At 30.3% G+C, this 26625-nt stretch overlaps 2 protein-coding genes across 3 annotated transcripts in view; one reads left to right on the top strand and one right to left on the bottom strand.

Moving 5' to 3' along the window:
- LOC107436692 (sucrase-isomaltase, intestinal) overlaps positions 1 to 12482 on the bottom strand; it is a 101423-nt gene extending 88941 nt beyond the window's left edge. The window contains exon 1 of the mRNA XM_071181506.2: positions 12308 to 12482. The gene's annotated coding sequence lies outside the window, so the exon portion shown is untranslated. The remainder of the gene's footprint in view (positions 1 to 12307) is intronic.
- Positions 1 to 26625, top strand: part of LOC107436691 (uncharacterized) — a 60636-nt gene that overhangs the window by 24536 nt on the left and 9475 nt on the right. Inside the window, exons 1-11 of one of the 2 annotated variants that reach the window (XM_071181513.2) lie at positions 2752 to 2957; positions 14088 to 14265; positions 16044 to 16120; positions 16210 to 16308; positions 20396 to 20584; positions 21903 to 22012; positions 22144 to 22261; positions 22693 to 22900; positions 23732 to 23799; positions 23899 to 23979; positions 26196 to 26360. In XM_071181513.2, the coding sequence (XP_071037614.1) occupies positions 16063 to 16120; positions 16210 to 16308; positions 20396 to 20584; positions 21903 to 22012; positions 22144 to 22261; positions 22693 to 22900; positions 23732 to 23799; positions 23899 to 23979; positions 26196 to 26360 (1096 nt within the window). In that variant the 5' untranslated portion in view covers positions 2752 to 2957; positions 14088 to 14265; positions 16044 to 16062. Of the gene's footprint in view, positions 1 to 2751; positions 2958 to 14087; positions 14266 to 16043; positions 16121 to 16209; positions 16309 to 20395; positions 20585 to 21902; positions 22013 to 22143; positions 22262 to 22692; positions 22901 to 23731; positions 23800 to 23898; positions 23980 to 26195; positions 26361 to 26625 lie in introns of those variants that run through there. The other variant, XM_016048491.5, reaches the window with a different exon arrangement.

Genomic DNA, 26625 nt, shown 5'->3' with positions numbered 1-26625 from the left:
AAGATTACGACTTTATTCTTTTTTTATATCAAAGAAATGAGTTATTTATTTACTTCCCGTTGCATCCCAAATCATGAAGTGTAAAGTCGTATTTCAAGAAGCGCTTTTCTTAGCGTGATCTTTAAAATAATAACTAGCATACCGTAAAGCGCCACCGGGTGCAAACATTCTTTTAAGAAACACCGGGCACCATAATGTACTCCGAAAAGCACCGGACCATAACCACCCGGATGGTATACCAGATTATGCTGAGGCCAGGCCAAAGACCCGACTCGTCTTACGCCTCCTCTTCTTCAAAGACAATTTGAAACAACTTTAGAAATGATTAGAGGATGTTTTTGCCTGCTTCCGGTTCAATGAAAGTAAGTATAAAATAGCCCACGGCTATATAGCCCACTGTGCTCAAATTTCCCATTCACTCATTGTGTTCGCTCATATCAATTGTGTAATGAGAAGAAATCAAAGCTTTTTGTTGTCATTGGAGATCATCAGGTTTAGACGAGATTAAGTTTCAAAGGATAGGAGAAAATACTCTGGAATATGGATGTGAGATTGCGAATATTTATCTAGTGTTTAGTTACATGATAAACTTGTTTAATTGTAAGCAGTTGCAGAGAAATAAAATACCACAATTGTTTCTCTACAATTATAACAAACAGGGTTTAGAAACTTTTCCTCCTAGAGATTCTTTTCCTGAAAATTTTACTCGATCCAGCGCATATCAATGTCTGTAGTGTTTTACACTGTAAAAAATGGTTATTCAAATCCTACGAAACATGTTTCTTCGTTTTTGACGAAAACTATTTTGCGGTATATGCTTCGAGCGAACATTTTGTCAAGGAATGAAACAACTATCGCTACTTCTTCGAGGAAGTAAAGAAATCTTTCATCATTCTATTTTATTCTTCAAAAAAAAAAAAAAAAAATTCACAGGTGGCATTGTTTGTTACTTTTTTGTGAACATTATATAAGCTGATCAACGTCATCCCAACAACACAAGGACAGATAGAACCGAAGGATAAATTACACACTTGCCCAAAGCGGGATTCGATCTCGGGGTCCTGGTAAGATGTTAATTCTCTGACCACCATACAGCAGGTTGGCTTATGCCGTTATTTTAGTTTTGATCGTGTAGTCCTAGTTTCGTCATTCTAGTTAGCAAATTAACAATCTCCCATAATGTTCTGCGATGAGGTTTTAATTTAGGAAACATTTTCGCCATATATTTGAGATTTCTTGTTTCCTCACAAATCACGTGACGATAGGATTCTCAAAATTACGAACTACAGCTCAAGGATCGCAGAATAATAAAAAATGAGAGTGTATGATAAACTCTCAAAGCAACAGGATTAATGTGGATAACCAGTTTCAAGGACTTCCGATTAGCATTAATTTTTTTTATATATTTTGAGGTTTTATTGGCAATTACTTCAAAGGAAATGCGTAATTCCGTTCCTTTATTTATTATTACTTATATAGTTAATTGATCAATGTGAAGCCGCCAAGTGGCGTCTTCGTTTAGATGAGACGGAAAAAAATCCTAGCATTAAAAGCATTCCGAAACCAGCTGAATCGGATTGCCGAGTGATAAAGGGGGTAAGTTGGTTACTATTCTGTAAGTGTAGATGGATATTACGTTAATTTTCTTAACTTGTAAAATAATTGTTTGTACATTCATTTTAGCCGCGAATTACTAACGCAATTTTTTCGTTTCTGTTTGTTTCTAGATCAATATTGACGTTTAAACATACATTCTGCTCTTAAAATTAATTTTGGAAAAAAAAAAAATCAGCAACTTTAAGGAAAAGAAGTATGAATTAAAATTATATGTGAGGGAAAAAAAAAAGAATTGTTTTTAGTTCAGTTTTTTACATAAAGTATTTGAACACATTTTTGTTCAAATAAAATAGACGAACTGTAGAAACTCCACGTAGAAATGAAAAGATCTGGACACCGTTCTGTTTTTTTCTTACAAATCAATTTATGACTTTCTTCCTTTATAAAGCTAAATGGTGTTAAAAAATTCAAGGTTTGTTTAGATTCTTGTATAGTCCAGTTATTTCTCACGCAGTCTTTGAATACAATTTTTGTTCAATTAGAATGAATGAGCTGTCTAAATTCCACGAATAAGGCAGGAATAAGATCAAGGTATTGTCATTTCATGTTCTTATAAATAAATAAGTATATCAGTTTCGTTCTAAGTTAAGTTAAACAGTTAGACGAAAACATAATACTATAATAAACAGGCACGAATATAAATTAAATGCAAAGAAACAAAAAAGAAAAATTTATAATCTTGCGTTGTTCAGTTTATTCACACCCAGTTTTTGATTACATTTTTGTTCAATCACAATGAACGAGCTACCGAAATACCGGACATCGCTATTCCATGTTCTAATATATCAACTCTCTGCCTTTATGAATCGATTTATTACTTTAATTCTAAATAAGGCTAAACAGTGTAATAGCAACATAACATCGTAAGAAAGAGACATGAATTTAAATTATATCTAAAGGGGGGGATAGAGTATCTTGTTAGGTTTTTGTATAGTCCAGTTGTTCCACATTCATTATTTGAATACATTTTTATTCAATCAGAATGAACGGGCTGTCGAAATTCTACTAATAAATAATACCATCTGGACATTGCTATCCGATGTTCTTATAAATCACCTCTCCGCCCATCCAGAAGAACACAGAGACATTTCTGTCTAAGAAGAGAAATGAGGCCATTTCCATCTTGTTGGTGTCGTCCTTGTCTTTTTGGCGTGAGTCAGTGATTGAGTTATCTTCATCTTCCTCCTCTTCTGATCAGCCAAACACCATCGTGATCAATAGCGCGTGTGGAAGTGGCCTTACCTGCTGGAAGGAAGTGGGAGTCTTTAAGAAAATCGTGACGGGATGATCGGTTCTTTACGCCAACCCTCTTTTACGAGATGTTGTGTCAAAGGTCAAATGTGAGATTGTATTCTTATTCAGTATTCTTTTGTTTCCATTATATAGAGAGAAATCGGTGTAGAGATTTGTTAATTTTTTACGATGTTCTATGTAATGTACGAGGTGTTTTATGACTCGATACAAAATAAACAAACACATAAAATTGTAAAATAACAACAAATAACTGAATCAAAGTTTTTTTAATTTCATTTCTATGTTGGAAAATAAATTTAAAAACTAGGCGTATTCTTTTTATTGAGTACAATTTTATACTAAAAAATATTTATAAAACTTTTGTTGTAATAAAAGATTCGATTTTAATTGTTAGATTTGGAGAACTCTTGTGACTGAAATATAGACAATTATTGTATTCGGCACTACCTTTAAAATAATAATAAAAATAGTATGTATGTATGTATGTATGTGTATATATATATATATATATATATATATATATATATTGAAACGCCATTTGATCTGTCTGAATTAAAGAGCCTGAATTGAAGCATAAAAAAATCGAAAATAAGTTCAATTAAGATATTTTACTGTCAAAATGAGCCCTTCACAAAATACTTTAATGTGGTGGAGTGGGCCCTTCGCAATATTCTTCATTTTAAAAATTTGCACTCCCACAAAATTCTCTGGAAAAATGACGTTATTTTAAAAGTAAAACTCTTTAAAAGAAAAGGCTTTTTGTATTTTTCCGCTGAAACAGGACCCCAGCAGAAAAAGTTTCGGAAATTACAGATTCCGAAAATTATGAGTGGATATTTCCCAAAAATAGATATTGTATTAAAGTCTAGACAGAATCATATTTTTTTTCACAAAATCATAAAAACCAGAAACCTGTTTTCTCAAATGTACAAAATCATGAGAAGATTTTTGCAGAAAGTTTAAAACAGCCCTTGGTGAATATAAACTTACATCACCAATAAGCGATCTACAAGCGGTAGAACAATTCTCCGCTAAACTCATCACCTGGGGAAGTCGTTAAAGCAACCGGATGTCTCCACATCAGGTTAGAAAGCGAGATTAAATTCCATCGCCTGTACCATATCTGCCTAATTGCCGACACAGGGCCGTCCTACACACAACCATAAATTCGGCTCCTTCAAGAAAAGAAGAAAAAAAAATACTCCCTCATTAGGCCTTTAGGTTTCGTAACTTTTGATTGGCACACCTATTTCACTTGCCGCTTATTATACCAGATCCCAGTTGATGAACACGCATAAATTGTCTGGAGGCATCATTCCGGCAGTTGGGTGAAGAAATTCAGTCATCACCGCTAGTCGGAGTATTTATTTTTTTTTTCTTCTATCATCCATTCGAATGTAGTTAATAGAAAATAGTGTTCTACCATTCTCTCTTTAATTGACTGCAGCCGCCCTTTCATTGTCTGCAACAATATTAAGGATTGATTCTTACAATGATGTATTTAGTTATAACAAGTGAAAATCAAATATATGTTTTATTGTGAGAGTAATGTTTAATTAATGTTATTTTAAACAAACCTATTACTCCTTTTAAACCAGGAATTGAATATTATAGAGAAATTACTCGAATTGCAGGATTATTCACAGTAAGAGTTGTCAATAATACGCGTGTTTATATTTTTATGTTTTAAACTATTTGTATTCTTTTTTAATAGGGTAAACATTAGTGAGTAGTAAAAGATGAGACAATCACTTTCTCTATAAACTATATGATAATAATTATTATTCGTACAGTTATAACTTGTTTCAACACAATTATAAAGCAATTTTTATTAACGATTGTAAGGATTTTTTTCTCTAGTTATTTTCAAATATCTCAAAAGTTGTATTAGCTTAGAATCATCTTGTGTATTTCATTAGTACAACTAACTTCTGTAAATTTTCAAATTGTTGTCAAATTATTGCACACGCACCTAACTTTATATTTATTTATTTTTTAACCAGGCGTCCTAAATATGATTTTTAGTTTTAAAAAATGGAATAAATTAAAAAAATAAGTAAATAATTAAAATAGAAAAAGACAGAAAAATTCGGTTCTATTTCCTCTCCTCAAGTTTCAAAATTAATTACAAATATTTGTTAACAAATAGCACTACAAACTGATATAAGTAAATAAACGATATGAACAAAACAAACTGAGTAAAACAATGATTTTAAAGTAACTTTTTTTTAGCAAAAGTACTGCAGCCTACGGACAAAATTGAAGACGAGCAGAGATGTAATGCTCTGACATGACCAGCTGCGTTATCTACTTTGTAGTTTCCTTAGTAGAAGGCAGTAAACCATACATTGCTATCTACTTAGTAGTTTCTTTAGTAAAAGGTAGTAAACCATACATTTCTATGCTATCTACTTATTAGCTTCCTTAGTCGAAGGCAGTAAGCCATATATTTCTATGCTATCTACTTTGTAGTTTCCATAGAAGAATGTAGTAAACCATACATTCCTACGCTGTTTACTTCGTAGTTTTCTTAATGGAATGCAATAAACCATGCATTTCTGTCTCCTTTCATTTTTAATTAATTTTATCAATCATCTTTTGTCTTTGTGACACCAGGGCAAATACTTCCTGTGAGCGCAATAAAGGAGAAACTAAGATAAATATAATCTAACTTTATTCAAGATATTTCTTGTGTTGAAAAAAAGAAATACTTTCTAACGTTCAGTTTTTATTCTGTTTTATCTTCTTTTTCATGCTGTAACAGATACTTAGTGTTGTTAAAAACAGCTAAGAGAAAAATAAAAAAAATTGTTTTACATTTTTATTAGCACTAAGCAAAATTCTTATGCTACTTTTACAGCAATCTTGTAAACATTAAATTAATAAAAAGACTTTCAAACACAGCTGTGTTTTTTTCCTAATGTAAAAATATCTGTGTCATATTGATGGATTGATGTCATTGTAAGGATTGATGTCAGTAATCGCACTCATTAATAAAATGTGTCATCTGTTACGTTTTAAAAAATTGTGCCGTGCGACATTTTATACTTTAGATATACAAAAGTGGAAATTCAGGATTGAATTTTTACTTTGTTTTATACTGTCCCTCCGCGCGGTAACTTGTTATTAAAATCAATCGATAGAAAAATAAAAAAAGTATTCAACGTGTTTTCATTTAAACTAAACAAAACCCTTCTGTAACTTAACAGCAATTTTGTGAATTTGCAAAAAGCATTAAAAGGCAGCCCTTTTTTTTCCCGAGGGGAAATTACCCGTGGAGTTCCCATAATGATGGATGCAGCTCTCACATTTTAACCTCGTTGATGGCAGTAATCACTCTCATCAATAAGATGTGCCTTCTGTGTTATATTTTAGAAAGTTGTGCCGTGCTGCATTTTATACTTTAAAATGAGATATTGTTCACCGAACCATGGCACAAGCCATCACTTGAACCAAGTTTGTCCCACATAATTGCTTCTGCATGGGCGGAGGTTAGAGAAAAAAAAATGATCACATTTCTGGAAGGCTACAATACGACTATTTTCTCACGGTTTTCTTTTACCTTCGAAATCACCTTTTACTTGTGTTACTGTGCCCTTCATCGTGTATATAACTTCGAATCTTTTATTTTTTCTTTCTTTCTTAAGTCCTGCCATTTTGGCTTAAATGCTTTCCGATTCTTTTCTCTGCGATTTATTTTTTTTGTGCATTGTAATCGTTTTTGATGTGGTTACAGTTACGGTGTAAACATTATTGCTCTTATGATGGCTGCTGAGTAGCAATTTTTTTCTTCTTCTAATGAATTAAATGAACCGCACATTGAATCGAAAATGTTCTAAAGAGATTTTTTTTTATAACTACTCGCTACTTAAACCCCGAAACTATGCAGAAAAGTTTACAGAAAAGCATTTTAAAATAAGAGGGCTGGAAGAGCTTATATAACTCAAGTGGTTCCCAACTGGCTGCCCGCGAATCCTTTTTTTGTGGCCCGCGAACTAAAATATATTAGCTGTCATTTTTTTGTGGACAATTTTCGTAAAAAATCTATATGGGTTTAAAATACTTTTCTTTCGTTGAAAAAAAAAATAATAATTTCTTCGTTGCTATGAAATTGAATTTACCAACCGTGCAAAAAAATTTATTTCTCAGGTTTTGCATCCAAGAAAATATTTATTATTATTTGTAATTCAATACTTTTGTTTTGTTCAACTTGCTAAAAATCTGACAGTAATATTTAATGTTCCTTCAAACATTAAAGAGTCCTATATAAAATTTTGATAAAGTTGCGGCCCGCCATTTGACTGGTGTTTTTAATTGCGGCCCCCACTCTCATGTAAGTTGGAAACCCCTGAGCTAGGCGATGCATAAAAATAGCCACTTTCTATGGGGGCTATAAAATCTCGGAAATTCGGAAAGTAGTTTTTTATTATTAGCAAGCGTTCAGTTTTATACATGCTTATGTGTGCCTAATAAGTAGTGGAAATTTTTTTTTACACTATATCATAAAGGTGTAAATAAAAAGTTAAGTTAAGGTGTAAATAAAAGTCTCGCAAAGTTAGAAAATACTTACATTTTGTACTTTCCACAAATTTTTTTTGAACAAAACGGTTATTGTTTAAAATATTGATGGGTTGGAACAAATTCGTTATATATCTAGGCGGAATGGCAGTTATACGAAATGCAAATCATTACAGGGTAATAAAGAATGGTTAAAATATAGTAACAACTTAAAATACGAAACAGAAAGGTTGGTTTTTAAGCTTACGGAGGAAACGATGTTCAACTATTTTTTTCCCCCTTTGATATCCCTGTGGTTACCAACTGGCGGCCCGCATCCGGCCCGCGAAGCCTTTTTTTTTGTGGCCAGCGAACTAAAATGTATTAGTTGTCGTTTTTTTGCGGACAATTTTCATAAAAAATCACTATGGATTTAAAATACTATTCTTTCGTTTAAAAAAACCTAATTTCTTCGTTTCTGTGAAATTTAACATACCAACGGTGCAAAAAAATTTATTTCTCAGGTTTTGAATCCAAGAAAATATTTATTTAAATACAAAAATAATCGTGTATGTTGCTCTTTCTTATTTCGTTTTTTTTTTTTTTTTTTTTTTTTTTTTTTTTTTTTTTTTTTTCTAGAAGAAGTTCTCCCATTTAGCTTTTTGAAACCACTCATTTTGTACGAAATTATTTATATTTGCAAATTTTAAAATGTATAAAATAGGGAATGAATATCATGTTTTTTTTTTCTTCCTTGAATTGAATATCGCATGAGAGGAAAAAAGTAATAATTTCAGATGAACGAGAATTTTTTTCTTGTTGATATAATTCCTAATAAGTCGACAAAAATGTTAATTTATCACAGAATTAAATTTAAAAGAAAAAAAATCTTGTCACTAAGTTTCCAATTAAGAGAAGATTCAAAATGATACGCAACAAGCAATATTTGTATCGCTTGTTATTTTGCTTTTTAATATTAAAAAAACTGAGATAAAAATTTGACAGTAATATTTAATGTTCCTTCAAACATTAAAGAGTCCTATATAAAGAGTCCTATATAAAGAGTCCTATATTAAAATTCCTATATGCGACCCGACATTTGACTTGTGTTTTTAATTGCGGCCTCCGGCCACATGTAAGTAGGAAACCCCTGGTATATCCGTTTTGTGGCCTTTCGTATATCCGTAATTTAGGTTCTAGAAAATATTCCCCTTTTTGTGCGTGTTTAATACATGTTTGTGTGTGATTACAAATCATAGAATTACATTTGATTTTAAATAATTAGATATAAGTAATTAGTGTTCATCTTCTCAATCTTTAATATTGCATTTTGTATCGTAACATGCTGTCTTTTGGATTCATACACAGTAAACAAGTTTCTGTTTTTGAAAATAATTTTCGTTTAGTTTGTCTTAATTTTGATGATTAAAAACAATTTTCAAATTTTTAGGCAAAATACTTGTTTTTATTCAAGCAATGAAGACAAAAATAGACAAATATAATTACAAGAAATTATAAGTACTTCGGTTCAAACGAGTAAAGAATTAAAAACCTGATGCGACAGACCATGACAAAACTTTTTTTGTCCGGAAAAAGCATTCTTTGGCGAATCATGAAAGAAGATTTCGTAACAACAAAAAAGAAGAAATATTTTTGTTTCCATTTTTATTTATTTTTTACGTCTCGAAAATAGTTTTATTGTAAACTTGCAATTTGCGATAATCTACTTTGTTTTCTTCATTATTAATCGTTAGGAAAAAAAAGTGGAAGAAATAAATTGTTCAAAGAAATGTATAACAATTGTACATTCTTTGATGGAAATTGAACTTCGCTTTTTGTTTTTGGTGTTAGAAAAGTTCATCGAAAAATACGAACCACCTTTAAGAGATGCCTCTGCTTAGTACCTTTCAACAAAACTGTTTATTTTTACACATCCGGTTGGGTAGTTTGAGTTGAGCGAGTTTCTAGGAACGACTTCGTAGATGTTTATTTTATTTTGTTCTTTTTCCTTAAAAATGTAAAAAACAAAAACTGTCACTTAAATAACTATTATTACCTGCTTTTGGTAAAGTTAGTCGATTCGGAGATTCTTTGAATGGATATTATCTCTATTATGAAATTATTTACAAGAAATCGTTCGATAATTATTAGTACAATTTTGTGAGAAATATTTTTTTGAATAAAAGGAGCAAGTCGTGATGACGATAGTTTAAAAAGTATCACCATCGCTTACAATAAATATCGAATACTTCATAAATATCGTTTTATCGAAAATAAAGTTGCGAATTTTATCGATTATAGTTATCGAATGCGATAATATCATAATCATTGTCACACAACGATAAATATCTAATATCATAATAAAATGAATATTATCAACTATGATGAATACTGAATATGATAGTATCGCAAATGTTTTCGATAACTGTAGTTACCGAATAAGACTGCTTTAAGAGTGCAGATAAATTTCTTTTGATGAATTGGCCGATGTAAAATTTAATCAAATGAGATTGAGATATGAAATTGCGATATTTTGACAAATTCCGGTATGTACCAGGACCAGGGTTGGGTTTTTGGCCCCAAAAACTGGTTTTTGACATGACAGTGGTAAAAACCGTGTTTTTACCGGTAAAAACCGTCAAAAACCTTCTGTTTTCTTTAATTTATGGCATATAGGGTACAATATATTATTTTCACATAATTGCCTTTATAAATGAATGCTGTAAATGATTGCTATTGATTTTGCAACTATATACATGCATTCTTATAGAAGGATATACATTCATATAGAAATATTGTAATATACTTATTGAAAATGGTGATAATTACTTTTATCATTACAGCTTGATTTGCAAAGGATTCAAAATTTTGCACTTCCTAATTGTTACAAATAAACAAACAAACAAAAAAGCTTGGAACTATTAATAAATTCAAGAACTAAAAAGAAGAATTTAAAATTTGGCTTTTCTTAAATACTAGAAATAAGCTAAACAAAACTTTCAAAGCTTGTAACTACTAACAAACTCTAAGTCAAGAATGACTTGTCATTCTTCAGTAATGTAATATGCCAAACAAAATGATGCTTGGAAATGTTGAAAATTTTGTTTAGTATCCTAATATTTTACTTCAAATAGTATGTTTTGATATAATCATGTTGGGAAAATGCAAGAATCTGTTCTTAAATATCTTTTAACAACTTTTTTTCTAATTTTATTGCCCAAAAATGAATTAATTTTAAATTATAAGCAGTTAAACTCAAAAATACAGTTTTGCCAAAACTATGGGTTTTTGACAGTTTTTGACACGACGGTAAAAACCATGGTATAAACCGGTAAAAACCGTCACGTGTCAAGAACTTGCCAACCCTGACCAGGACTATTAATAAGCTTACCTCTTATAGATGCTATATTGCGAAAGAAACTCTTCATTTCTGTTTTTATCCTCCACTGGCATTTTAAAACTTAAAATTTAGAGAGTTCAGGTTAACCAACCCAATGTAAACCATGAAATTTCAAAAACTGAAAATTGTTTTCATAATATCAAAATGCTAACAAATTAGTGCAGGATTACTTCTTCACTGCGTAGATTTCAGTTATAGTATCATAATCTCTTTTAAAAGAAATTTAAAACTTCATGGTATTTTCTAGGTTAAGCTGAATTCACTTTTTCTGTACTTAAATTTGAAATTATTTATGTAGGTAATCCCATGGTATAACGTCTTTTTAAGTAATTTCCGTGTTGAAGTGCACTTAAATGTATACCAGAACACGTAAATAAATTTAATTGATGACCTAATGTATACACTGTGAATTTTTTTTATCAAATTACTGTATAAAAAACCGGTACTTTAGTTGCATCATCCATTTTTACCGTTGTTGTTTCTTATCACATTTGGTAAAGCCGAGCTCGTCAGCCATTGTCTTTTTAGCGAAAGTTAGGAAGGTGCGCTTTTCGTTTGTCAAGAGAGCCCCACTAGGGGGAAAGTACGTATTTGTTCAGAAATCCACTAATAGCCTCAATTTAGACATAGATCAGAAGGGGAAGGAAATTTTCTCCAGATCCCTATACCTATCGTACGTGCAACCGACCACAGATTTTACGAGCACGTACGTCGCTTGTTCGCATGTACTCGGTGCATATACTCCGGACTGGAGTCCGATTTTCTAACCACTACCATAATCCCCATTTTTACCGTACAATAGTATACCGTAATTTTGACAGTAATATTTATTTAATTAGAGTGAATATTACCGTAAATATTACTGTCAAAATTACGATATATCAATTTTTTTTCGTTCCGTAACATATTCCGGCGAAAAATGGATTTTACGGTAAAAAGTACTGGCACAATGACTGCCGGTACTTTTTATCGTAATTTGATCCGGAAATTTTTGCAGTGTTTATTCATATGTAAGGATTGCTTGACGCAAGGGTTTTAGTACGAATATAATAGTTTTCGTACACAAACAAAACATTTAATACATCACAAAATACACGTATAAAACATACTAACATATGCAAAGTAAGCTTTACTTAAGGTTGTTACGGTTTTTACTTTTGTAGAACATTATTAAGACTCCTATAACACAATAGTTGCAATCAATATTTTTAAAATTAAGATTAATAAAAACATTAATTATACATTTCGCAAGGAGGAATCTACACCATAGATTCTTATTTCACAAGTATTTTTTGTTCAACAGAGTCAAAAAACGAAAGTTTTTTAGTCTTTTTAATTGGATGTACATTTAAATGTACATTTAATGTACATTTATTAATAAATATATATTTTGGAGTATTTGAAGAGCTATAAGACGTAAGGGTAATCGATACGAAACCATTAAATACCTTTTATTCGAAGTTCTTTTTTATTTTGTAAAGTTAAAAAATTCACCATTAAAACTCGAATTCAGATTGACTATCGGAAAAAATGACTAACCTTTTTCTGATTTTCGGGCCGACGCAACTCCTGTATACAGTATGGTACAAGTCGATACAGCAATGCATGTGAAAAACAAAATTATAAATCTAAACTACTCGTTGAAGTTTGAAAGATTTAAGAAAGGAAAAAGAGAAACATCTGGAATTTCGAAATCTTGTGTTAATTTAATGACAAACAGGGTAGCATTCCAACAGGAAAAATAAGTAATTTAAACTTTTGCCTAGTCATTATTTTCAATTTTCCCTAAAGAATGTTTTTTTCTTTTTTTTCTTTTTTTTTTTAAAGATTTTGTATACCTTCTTTCTTTCGTTTTCCATGCAAACCTTAAAATCTTTTTCTCTTTTCTTTTTTTTCTTCTTTGAGTTCGACAAAATTATAGGTATCAGAGTAAATTCGAATTTTATTTCAAAATTAAGAGTTTTTTCTTTCCAAATAATGATAGACGTGGAGGTAATTTAACTCCTTTTTTAATTTGAAAAAAAAGTCGCCAAATAAGAAATTTAATGCAACAGTGGGAATTTTTATTTATTTATTTTATCGAAATATACAGTTTGTAGTTTGCATAGGGGGGATAAATTCTTTTAATTCTTAATATTTGGAAGGGCCTAGAAAACAAATTCTTCTACTTTCTTTTTTTTCTTCTTTTTATTAAATTCTGTTTTTGAAATTAGTGTTGTTGATAATGGATTTCTTCACTTTTTAAAAATACCACGCATGACTTCATCCATCCATCCATATATATATATGGAGAGAATAACCTCTCAAGTCGTTAATCTCTGAATGAATTAAATGATATAATATAACGTTTAAAAAAATATTTAGATGATAAAAAATTATTTGTATATTATCATGTCACATTAAGCGTAATTATATAATTTTTAACAATTTCGAAACTGCTAATCAATTTGATAAATAAATCAAAGTTAATTTCTGTCAACTTAAAAATAATCCCTATTAAGAATTTATTTTTAAGAAATATCTAATTGCGTTAGAAAAATTATTTAATTACATTAAATGCTGGTTCAACGGTCCAAATAGAATTGGACATTACATTTACATAATAATTACTGAGGTACTTTTTTCTGGTGCTCTTTTTTCGGTGCTTTTACTTCCAGTGTTTTTTCCGGCCCACCTAATTACAACATTAAGTCGCTGGGACTCTAATTTACTATCCAAAGGCATATCTGACAATTTTCGCATTTTCTGAGATTGGATTTTCCTAGTGGCAGTAAAACAACTATCGAAAAACAATCTTACTCAAAAATATATTCTTATTTTGGGCAGGTTAAAATTCGCTATCGTAAAAACTATTAATTTTTTTTATCGATTTGTTACAACTACTTAGATTTAGTGGTGGTCAAACTCATTTATATTTATTATTTTAATTCAAAAAGTTTAATGGAATAACATGAGTTCCACTACCACTTTAAATATGAAAATAAAATCTTACGGGAGATATGGAAGGATTGGCAGCTATGCAGCTGGCTTTAACGACTCTGTCTTTTTTTGAAGCTGTAGTTGGTCGCAATTCTAATGCAAGCTTTAATTTCTCTTAAAATTTTACTGCCTAAACTTAAAAGAAAAGAAAAAAAAGCCAAAAATCAATATTTTTTTTTTTTTTTTTGAAGTGAACAAGTTGTTAAAGGCTTCTGGATTGGAAAATCGCCGTCGGAATGGTTACTTCAACTTGTATTCAATAATTAAGCGAAAGTACATTGCAATATTTTTCAACAATTATGCAATATTGTCTGAAATTGTGTTTTCTTTTCTTTTCTAGTGAAGGGGTTATGTTTCTTCCCCAATGAATACCTTGGCACATACCTGATTCAGACACAAACGGAGGGATTCGGCAACACAGCCACCTCTTTCTCTGAAATAACTTTTGAGCCGGACGCCATTCCTCCTTGGGGAAAGTGTTTCCGAAGAAGGGGAAACAATGTCATCCTCAAAGACAGGTGGGGTACCTTTTTTTCTTTTCATTATTTTATTTTAAGTCATTTCTTTTCTTTCCGTCAAGCATTTTTTTTCTTTCTTTTTATCTTATGCTTCCTCACCGTAAATTGTAACGTAATAACGTTGACTTCCGAACTGTGACGGAAAGTAATCTTATGCACTGCTAGTCATTGCTAGTTGCCAGAGGGTGTGGGTGTGACGGTGAGATATTTTGAAGGTCAATGTTCATGTTAGCAATTACCTTTTTTTTCTTCCTTCCCTTCCCCTCGAAAATGTTAGAAATTTTCTTTGACAACAAAGACTAGGAATTTAATAACAAGAACAGTGTATTTATATGCATAAAATATTTCTATATTTTTATGTATTATTAATTTATTTATTTTTATGTATATAAATAATTATTATACACGTAGTTTTCATACATTTTTCATAATAATACGTATTTTTCATAGATAATAGGCGAATTCTAATCTTTATTTAGGTATTTTAGTAAGCAATAAAGAATGAAAGCACTGAAAAGAAGCCCCCTCACTAACTGTTATTTAAATTTAGCACCTGATTCTATTCGGACTGTTAATCCCGAATTCAATGCAATTAAGTACAAATTTGCACTTTTAAAAAACTAATTTAGATTCAAAGTTTAATTTGAAATTGACTAAAAGGAACTTTTATTGCTTTATACATTTTTTAGATGCAGATACAATTAGAGAATATATACGTTATTATGTTAGAGAATATCGTTATAAATAATGTATCGATTAACAGTTTTCTTTCAGGTGAGTTAAAAATATTAACAAAAATGATAAAGTATTTCAGTTAATGCGATCATCAAAAATGGCTAGTTAAGAAGGTTTTATTTATATCTTCTTATTACACCACAATATAATGAGAGTAATTATTAAAATTTAGAACAATTTTAGAGCTGCTTATGAAGCTTCTTTTTAATTAATCTTAATACATTAATTATTTTTAAAAAAAACTCTAATTTCGTTTGAATAAGTATCGTATTAAATTGTGGCTCAATGACTCGAATTGCATTATTTATTAAATTCAATAATTACTAACGGAGCGCCCTCTTTTTTCTGAAGCTCATTCCCCCCCCCCCCTTAAAGACAGCCTAAGTGTATAAGATAAAATAATCAATCAAATAAATGACTTAATTTTTAAATGTGACTAAATGAGTATACAAATTTGTTAAATTATGTAACACTATTCGATGTATGATTTTCTCAGTTGATTCACATGACTCTGACCTAAACCTAAAATTTTCGTGAATTAATACAAAATGTTACACACAATGTTTTTCACAAAAAACACGACGAGACGAAAAAATCATGCGTTTTCCCGGAAATTGAAAATATGAGAATTGTTGGGAGTTTGAAATTCATAACGTTTGTTATAACTGTTTAGTTAAGTTATGTCGCTTGGCTATGAAAATGGCCCAAAATGAGAAGATGGGAATGAAAATCACAGCATTTTAAAAATGAGAAAAAAAATGTTTGTGATATAAATCTTAAATACTTGAAATGTTACTTCAGCACTTCATCGTTTAAGCTCATAAAAATTTGTAAAAATTGAAGTTTTAAATATTTAAAATATTTTCCGTTTAGTATGTATATAATTTAGAATTTAAGCTTTGATTCAATTTCAAAATTTTCAAACTGCGGGCTCTGTTACTATTATTTTCCTAGCCAAATAAGTGGCGTTATTGTTTTTGAATAACAAATATATGAAAATTTAGTTGAAAGTTAAATTTAGTTTCCATTTTCCGTCATTTTAGCACTGGAGGTGAAGATTGTATGAGATGTTTTCATATTACTTTGAAAGCCCCTAATGTCATACAAATCCACACAGAAGGTAAGCATATTTAATTATTACTGTATTTAAAACACAATTATATTAATTTAAATAGATTTTTAAAAAAATTATTTTTTAATATTTAACAGGATTAGGAAAATGTTATACTAAAGAAGAAGCTGTAAAGGCGACTTGTCCTGATGATAGAGCTGTGTATGAAAGAAAATTCAAAGAAATAATGCTCTACAGTAAGCTCCACTTTTGCTTTGCAAACTACTACTTTTACTACTTAGTATATTGGTTAGAATAATACAGCATATTAAGCGTCATTTTAGGTTATTTTTAACGACAAGTTTAGAATGTATACCATGTGAAACTGCCAGGTAATGTGCCAGTATAAAACAGTTTATTTCGCAGAAAAATACTCTTATTTATAAAAAGGACTCCTGTTTAAAAGATATATTGCAGTACAATTACAACGGGTAACAATTAAAAGCAGAAAAAGATCTGTGTTTATCCTCAAACAGTTTTTTATTGTAAAATATGAGTTATTATTCTGTAGAATTTGCAGTTATTATTTTCAATGTAGAAAAACCTGTCATCCATTTAATACATAAATTTTCTATATTCACGATTAGTCGCTATTATACCTAAACCTTAAATTTGAGTGCTTCTTAAATTTCACTTTACATATTCTACCACTAAATAACTCTTAAACGAATCTTACTCTTTAGGTTTTTCCGTAGTAACTGCTTTTTATATATATTTTTAGAGCACATGTAAAAAAAGTGAACACATTAGGTGTCCAAAATAAAAATTTAATCGAGAAAAAGACAAAAACATCAACAAAATCTGAAATACTACTGCAGAAAAAGGCAGGTAAAAAAAAATAACACAGGTTTTATTTCCTGACGATACTTTGAAGTTTTTCTAACAATCGGCTGACAACTCTCCTCTGTGTACTACGGCAATCAAACAAGTTTTGATGCTTTCAACTCCACCTCCCACAATAATTCTTTAGATATCAAAAACATTTTGGTTTTTTCTTCACCCAAAAGTAAAAGCACGATTTGAGAATGAAATAAGGTATATAAAGACAATTTCTTACAAACTATACTACTACAATAGATTGTGTGTTGTACAAAATTTTAAAACTAATTTTGATGTGTGGCATGCATAAAACACGAATAGTACATAGTTTAACTCTAGGACATATGGACTGGACACAATAGCCTGTAGCAAATCTCATCACCTGCTGTGTCCGATTAAGAACAAAATCTTGTGAGTCACAAGAACAATTTGTGGAGAGTCCACGTGTGGGAGTAAATTGTATATCTATATGCAACCCTTTTGTGCACATGTGTATGGTTGGGCGTACCTTTTTTACAAACCATCACCTCTGACCCAACGAATAAACATAGAGAATAGAGAAGCCCAAGAATTCCAAAGGAATATTCCACCCGTCTCGAACGTATCTTCTTTCTCACTTGGGTGGGGTGTGGATTCTTCTTGATTTTGACCTTTACTTTCTTGACGTGGGAAGATGCTAGTCGGAGAAAGTCTTTCAAGAGCAAGGACGGGCGCTGCATCATTTTGGAACGCAACAACCTCCCAAAAATGCACAAGCGTTTCTAAAACGAGATTTCATTATTTTGTTCTTCTATTACTCGTTTTTCTGTTTAATGATAGATACTTTATTCATTTTTGAAAATAAAATCATGTTTAGTTTGGATTTATGTAAGGGGGAATTTCCGTGTAAGTTGTTAAAAATGTAGATTCACAAACCATATTTTAATTTTTTTTTTTATAAAAAAAATTATTAGAATGTTTTAAGTAGTTCATTAGTATTATTTATAAGAATAAAAACCTTGTGAAGATGTTAATGGATTATTTTATTCTTCTATTACCCGCTTTTTAGTTTAATAATCGACTCTTTTTTATTTACCGTTTTTCTAATATGAAATTTTCGGGGAATATTTTGATTTTTAATGTTAGTTGTTGGAAATGTAGTTTTATAATATTTTTTTTTAAAAAATCACCAGAGGGTCTTACATAGTTTATTATTACTACCATTTAGGAGAACAAAAAAAAAAAAAAAACTAAGTTGTGAAGATATTAAAAAAACAAAAACCTACGTTATACAAACATTTAAATGAAAAATAATTATGATAGCATACAAGTTTGGGTGCGTCGCAGGAGATTTAATTTATTCAATTCTCAATTTATTTTACTTAATTTACGTAATATTATAGCTTTATATAGGTAGTAATAGTTTCTTGATATATAAATACATAGACATTGGCCTCCGTAATATCGGCTTTGTATTCTGTAACAGCATATATTTGTATGAGGATCGAGTCAAATGTAATACTCCGAGTTTATATATTTTGCTACTATTTTTAAACTTAAACACAATTTTCTCTCCAACACTTTTCTTTTTTATTATTGTTTTAAAGATTGCAAAATTAAAATTATTTAAAGAAATGTAATAATATTGTAGTTCAACATTGAAGTATAATAAATTCGATATAATTTTTTTTATTGTAATACATGAAAAATTGAAAGACATTAATTAAGTGCAAAAAACTACTTTGTGTTCTCTAAAATAAAATGCTGTCATGTTCAGAGAAATTTTCCTGATAATATTCCGAAACATAGAGTATATTTTATATATTCATCTTGCATGTCTTATATTTTATATATTCATCTTGCATTCATCTTACATGTCCTCTTTAGGAATGTGTGATGTTATATTTTTAAGTTCGAATGTAATAAGCTATATTTTTAGTAATCTCTTACAACCGATAGAACATAAAACATCATTATTAAATCGCGAGATTCTATTTTATGTTGTCTATCATAAATTTCTCTAAAATTTAGAGGAATTAAACCAATAGTTTCTTTATCATAGATTTACATTATATTTTAGAACAATAGAACATTTTGCGCCATTTTTATAATTAGCAATGATAGAAAATAACTGTTACAAAATCACAAAAATTATTTTAAACAAAAGCATATTATTCGCTAAAAAGTGTTATTTCATTCGACGACGGAGTTATAAAATGAGGTCAAATGTGTTATAACAATAGAATTTCTTTTGTATAAGTTCTTAAAAACGAAGAGTTAAATAACTGCATTCCAAGCACTTTCCAAACGATATACAGTTAGAATTAAAGAGCTTACTATCATTTATCTAAATTCCGTTTCAGGATACTGTCCAAACAAGGGCAGAAACGAAAGGGTATAATGACATATTAAAGGCAATTGAGATCTTTATCGTTTCGAAGGAGGAAAACTCCTCAACCTACCTTCTTTTCGTCCAAAAAATACATAGACGGCAGCCATCATTTTGTGTCTTTCAGCAGAACAGTTTCACAAAACGAGACTATAACTTGCCACCGGTTGCCAGATCCTTTTAAGTTGGAGGAAATAAATAATTTAAAAAAGAAAGCAATAAAATGATCAGGTTTTGAGAAAATTAGAGGGATCACCCGACGGCTGAGGTGATTTACGCTTCTTAACAGCAAACGGAACGCTAAAGATTTGTTTAGTCGAGGCCTATAGTATTGGGAGTGGCAACATCCTGGCTACTAAGGTAGTAATTTTCGAAGTCATTTGCACCCCGTACTCTGAGCTTCGCTCTGAGTGCCATGCCCGGGCCATGAAGGAAAAAAAAAAGCCTGCTTGTTTATGAACTACAGAGTAGTGGAGATATCAGCAGAAATATTGAAGCAGGAAGTATTCTGGCTGAATAAATTATTCGATGAAGCATGAGACGTAGTCTCTAGCTTCCAACTACATGGCATTTTTTTTAAAAATAAATTTTTATTTCTTCTTCAAAATTTTTGGAAGTAATTGTAGTTAAATTATTAATAATAGATAGAGCTTAATTTTTCGCGCTCAGTTCATTCTGTTTAACAAATAAAATTATGCCATTAACTGAAAAAGGGAATACACTGCTCATTGAACATAATACAATGAGTAAAATATAATTGAGCATAAAAGTTGATGGCAAAGAAACTCAAAGCACGTTTGTAGGGAATAACTATAACCTCTACTGAACCCATGTTTATCTCATTAAATTACATGGATTGCTCCCGGGTCTGTAAAGTGTTGTTAAATTGCGGAAAAACTAAGAACTACTTCCATTACTTCATCAAGTCAGTGCCTGAATTCATTTCATCGTTTTAGGTTCAAATAACCCCTCTAGGGCCAGTGGTACTTATTAAATGATAAAAGTGTTTAAACTGTTTAGTTAGATTTTCGATTTCTTTGCAAATAAAATTTTAGTGTGCTAAAAATGTCTCTACAAGTAATCGAAATGTTTTGCAGGAAAGCAAGATTTAACCAGCAATTCACCTCACGAACAAGTTTTCTGTCCAATAAGTGGAAAGTTTAGGTTTACTTACACAGCTAGCAATGGAGAATTTCGATGTGACCAAACCTTGTCAGAACTGTCAAACTGCCCTGACGGTAATGTCTTGGGGGTCAAGTTTCGTCAATGCTCCTTCCCTAATATGGGTAAGTATCTAAAAAAATCGAAGTTTATTTAAATTTTTTAGGCTTTTCATTTAAACCAGAAATAGATTTTATGCATAATATTTGGTCAGGAATATTCGTTTCACACTTTTTCTAACATCTCGAAACTGTAAGAAGCTGAGAGTAAAATGTAGCCAAACCTCGATCTATCATTCGCTTTCCTGTATATATCGTCTTGTTTTAACGGTTTCATCACAAATGCCATTCTTCTAATGCCAAGAGTACTCGTTTAGATCGTTTTTGAAACTCGAATATTGCCGCTTATATCGTTCAAATATTCGGCAGATAATTTTTAAAAAATATCGAAGTTACTCTGTTTTGAGAAGAAAAACAGTAACATGCGAAGGATTAAAAAAATGAGTATTTGTTACAGTATGAGGGAAAACTCTTCAAACAGAACATTTGATGTTTATGCATCAGTTTTATTTTTATTTTATAACCTTCGTTGAACAGCCGACCTAATTTTCTGAGTTTACGACAACCAATGTTTAACTCCATAGATTTGTAATTTTGAACCCAATCCAGAAGATAAGGGAACTCGTGGATCAGGTATTGGAAGAAATTTGCCTTCGTGGGGGACTTTTTGATGGAAATAAACCGCATTTGTGTTACGTGGTGGGTGTGAGCTGGGTGTGGAATTCATATCAGCCTGCCATTGCTAGGATTCGAACCCAGGTCACCTCATGCGAGAGCTTTTTTCTTTGAACCACCGCAGCTCTTTTACATCAGTTAATAAAAATGCTAAATGTTGTGTTGTTTCAAGGAAATGGTTGCAAAGCTGAATAAGGGCGAAGTAATCAACCATCAACCGGAACCGCAACCATTGCTAACATTAGAGGAAGGCCTCGAAATCATGAAAGAACTTACTGAATTCAAAAGAGGTTATAGAAAATGAACAGCAAACTGTTACTAATAACGAAAATTTATTGTTTGCGCTGAGAAGAAAAAAATTTATTCAAACTAAAATTTCTAAATATTTTAAGTAAATAAATGTGTTCAATTCGTCTTTTTTTTTTTTTTTTTTTTTTTGCATTGTCAATATTTTTGCATAATTTTTTCCATTAACATTTTATACTTATTGTAATCTTAATTTTAAATCAAAACCATTACTTTTTTATAACTTTTCATGCATTAAGTCATTATTTGATGTTTTAAATTGACCCTCGGTTTCTACTCGACAAATAAACCTGTGACCAATTTTGTGCTTATCATACGATTATCAATATTTTAAAAATGATACGCATAAAAAACCTTGTCTAATGTGTGCATTGTACTGTAAAATATAATTTTTCTTTTGCAGATGTCAACTTCCGATGTTTAGGGGATTGGGCTGGTCCAAATAATGATCGTTATCTTGCACTTATGGAACTGAAGGAGGACTCAGAAGAAAGATTTAAATTCAGATGTGGAGTAAGTATTTTAATGTTTCAACCATTAATAGCAGCAAAGTTAATTCTATGATAACTTGTTAATACTCGTATTGCCTACATTTATTATGACAAATACTTATCTATGATTTTGTTGCTTCTTTCTTTTTCTAGATCTACAGAGTTGATCCGTTAACTGGTCGAGTATTTGTGTCGCTTTCAGCTGATTCAACATGTTATAACCAACTCAGATCTGCTACAGATGGCTACGAATCATTGATTTTGACTCCTTGTAAGTGAGAAATGTATATTATGCAATATTTATCAGAATTTCCCTAGTCTAATACTAGATAAAAAATTAAAAAAAAGATTTAAAAAAATCATTATGATATGATTATGTTGAACAAAAAAATAAATGCATTCAATGTAAAAAAAAAAAAATATTAATAGTAATAAAGTAATCCTACTGCAGCCAGTTGTCGGCCAAGGGGTCGTAGAGCTATGGCCAAAAAAATTTGAGACTAATGGCATGTGGTATAGTGAAAACATTGCTTTCCTGTTTCCCATTATGTAAAATTCGTCGCTGCATTAAAATACCTTTCACTATACTAAAGTAGGGTATCTCGGAATATTAATTTTAAAGCTTTTATTTTGTTTGATCCTAATTGATGTTATCACTTATTATTCAGAGAAATTGAATACAGTTTTTATTGTCTTAAACAGTTCCGGAGAAAAGTCCGCCAGGTCCTGTACTTCATGCTCACTGTCGATTCCCTGATTGGGTACAGGGTGATTGGGAAGGCATACAGGTGGTGAGGAATGTTTTAATATACAAAGATCATTACAGACTACAAAGGATTTCTCTGACGTGTCTTAGAAAGGAAGAAGGTACCAAAGAAGATAGGTTCATCGTTTTTTCATCCACTCACTGGTAAGCTCTCTTTTATGTGATTTCTTTTCAATTATTATATTGTACAATTAATAAGGGGTGGAACAAAATCAATTGGCCTCCGCCAGCGCATTATTGGTATCAGAGTAAACTAATGAGTGGCGCTTTGGCACTTGATTACAACAGGAAGGATCAAACCATCATCATTTACTTCTTTAATGGGTATTAAAATCTTCGTCACATTTGAAACTTGCACCAAGTGTTCTTCTAAGCAGGCTTCTCCTGATCATAGTCTTGTATGTTTTGGGCTCTTCAGGCAAAACCTTATCAATAATCCATCGATAGTTTCGAATTTCTTGAGGATGCGTTGTAAAAGATGAATGCTCGAATATCACGAAACTTTCCTCGTCTTTGACCAAATCGTTTCCTGGTATATTCTCCGAACAAAACTTTCGTCAAAGTTCGTCAAAACTTTCAAAAGAACTATCGTCACTTCTCGTGACGTATCGTACCTCTGCAACAATACTAAGGAATAATTTGATGTAAAAAAGTCACATTTGGAAAAAAAAAGTTACTCATCATCACTACATCGTCCCAAGTTCTTCAAATATATTAGCATTACCTACTTTTAAATATTATTGTCCATTTCAATGTGGTTTTTATTTCAATGCGATTGATGTAAAAATAGCATAGTATGCCTTGATGCAAAAATATCACCTTTGGAATAAATGTGACTTATCTCTAAATCGCTCCAAACCCTAGAAATGCCTAAACATTGCATTCGTATTGTTGCATTGGAATATGATCTTTTATTTATTCTAACAGAGAATTTGACATTTATCATTTCAATAATTTTCTTTTTCTTCTCCTCAGCGGTGAAGAATCCTACAACTGCGTTTGGGTAAAGAAAAGAAGTGAAAACGTGATGGAATTCCAAATAGGTAAATCTTAATTTGATTCATTTTACTGATTATTACTCTTAATCGATGATTCCTTGTGTTATCGATAGGCTGTACAATTTATTCTTTCCTTCCCCCCAGGTTCCCAACCTAGTCATTTGTACTCAGACACGTTGTGTCACGATCTGCAGTTTAGTGAAGACTCATGGGTCACGCAAGGAAGTAAGTCTTTATTTTTCTCCTTGTTTTAACGAGCTTCTGTTTGACTTTCTCGGGATCCTTCAATAAAGTGCTACTTGAATTATGCTCTTGTTTTTATATCGGAACTTTTAAAAATAATCACTGTCTGCTTTTGAGAACGCTAAAATTTTATTGATTTAAATAAGAATCATTTGTCATAATTATAAAACTATTTTAGCTTATTAAAATTTTACTATTAAACTAGTTATATTATTTGTTAAACTAATTTGAATACTTCGTGCTTGTTTTTATTTTAAGAACTAGTCTGTAAATAATTCGTTAAAATCAAGCTTTGTAGCTATTAAATGTTCGAATGTGACACGAATTTACGTTATGTCACGATCATTACGTGATGTTGTTATGTGGCACGTTATGTCACGATCTGATGTTTAGCAAAGATTCATGGGTCTCACACGGGTGTAAGTCCTCATTTTTCTCCTTATTTCAGTTTATCGGGATCCTTCACTAAAGTGCTACTTGAATTAGCTCATATTTTTGTCGAAGCCTTTTAAAATATTCCTAATCTGCTTTGAGATGATAATTTTTATTTTTTAAATTCTGAATAATTTGTCATAATTATAACACCATTTTAGCTTAGAACCTAAATGTTATTGTTAAGCTGTTATTTCATAAACTAATTTTTACATCATTAGATTGTTAGCAATTATTTAAACGCTAATTAGTTAGTAAAGTTTGTTATTAGTGTTTTTGTTATTATAGTAATTATTCGAATGTGACAGGGGTTCCCATTGCTTAAATTACAGATCAATTTGATCCATTGAACCGATTGCTTAGTGATCGAACATGTTTAGTGAAATTTAAAAATAGGCGAATTTCAAGTTGAAAAACTAAAGTATTATGATCAGATAGATGTGAGTAGAGAAATTTTTTTTATTCAACTAAGTCTTTAAATAATGCAGTCTTCAAGGAAAAGTTATACTTTAAAAACGCTATCTTCTGTTATTTCTGAACACTCTAAAGCTCATAAAATAAAGCAAAAAGAAAAACAAGTTTTCTTAAATAACTTGTTATTTCATAATTTATACATGTTAATTCAGCATGAAAATTCATAATAATATTATATGCTATAATTAGTTTATTTTTTGTTACAAACTAAATGTACCCATTATGTGTTAAGAAAAAGCAGAGAAAATGTTTATGTCGGCTATATTTCTTGTATTCTTTATATAAAGAATAAAATTTAATCTTATTATTATTTAACTTAGATTTGGTACCTTATAGGTTGAACCCGATTTTTCATAAAAATGTAATAATAATAAAAAAAATCCATGCATATCAATATGGCTCACACATCATAAAAAATACATTCATGTTAATATGGCTCAACACATCATAAAAAAAAATTTAAAAAAAATCCATGCATATCGATGTGGCTCAACACATCATAAAAAATGATAATAATAATAAATCCATGCATATCAATGTGGCTCAACATATCATAAAAATCCATTCATATTAATAGCTCAACACATCATAAAAAAAAATAATAAAAAATATCCATGCATGTCAATATGGCTTAACACATCATAAAAAAAGATAATAATAATAAATCCATGCTTATCAATATGGCTCACACATCATAAAAATCCATTCATATTAATAGCTCAACACATCATAAAAAAAATTATAATAAAAAAAAATCCATGCATATCAATATGGCTCAACACATTATAAAAAATGATAATAATAATAAATCCATGCATATCAATATGGCTCAACACATCATAAAAAATGATAATAATAATAAATCCATGCATATCAATATGGCTCAACATATCATAAAAATCCATTCATATTAATAGCTTAACACATCAAAAAAAAATAATAATAAAAAAAATCCATGCATATCAATATGTCTCAACACATCATAAAAAATGATAATAATAATAAATCTATGCATATCAATATGGCTCAACATATCATAAAAATCCATTCATATTAATAGCTTAACACATCATAAAATAAATAATAATAAAAAATATCCATGCATATGGCTCAACACATTATAAAAAATGATAATAATAATAAATCCATGCATATCAATATGGTTCAGCATATAATAAACAAAATGATACTAAAAAATTAATTTATATCAATATATGGCTCAACATCCTAAGAAAGTTATAGCAATGAGTTATTATTAATTTTTTTTTTTTTTTTTTTTTTTTTTTTTGCAGGATTAAAGCCAACTCAAATGTTTCCATGCCCTATTATGGGAGATTACACTGGAATCTTACCTGAAAATCCTGGATTTTGTGCAAAGGTGGCTTCAGATTGTAATAATCCCGATGTTATGTTCTACACCGTTAGTAGCTGCGAAAATAAATCCTTAATTTTTGAAGGTAAGTAAATTTGAGCTGTATTGATTTCTATATTTTGTTATTTATGAAAATTAACAAACCTATAAGAGTAAAAATTATATTTGTAAGGCAATTTTTGTCTCTTAATTATGAGTTATTAGATTTATAAAGAAAAATAGCTGCTTATTAGACTAGCTACTCTCTAAAAAATGCATACTCAAAATTCACAAAAGTGTCTTTGTTTTCGATCTAACAGTTAGCTAAACAATGCGCCAAGCGAGTATTTCGTGAAATTGAGGAAATTGCT

The sequence above is a fragment of the Parasteatoda tepidariorum genome, chromosome 3 (genome assembly GCF_982258835.1).
Source record: "Parasteatoda tepidariorum strain Cologne lab strain chromosome 3, Ptep-v5.0, whole genome shotgun sequence".
NCBI classification, from domain to species: domain Eukaryota; kingdom Metazoa; phylum Arthropoda; class Arachnida; order Araneae; family Theridiidae; genus Parasteatoda; species Parasteatoda tepidariorum.
Note: the sequence above shows the minus strand (reverse complement) of the source record. Positions and strands in the feature narration are given on the sequence as shown.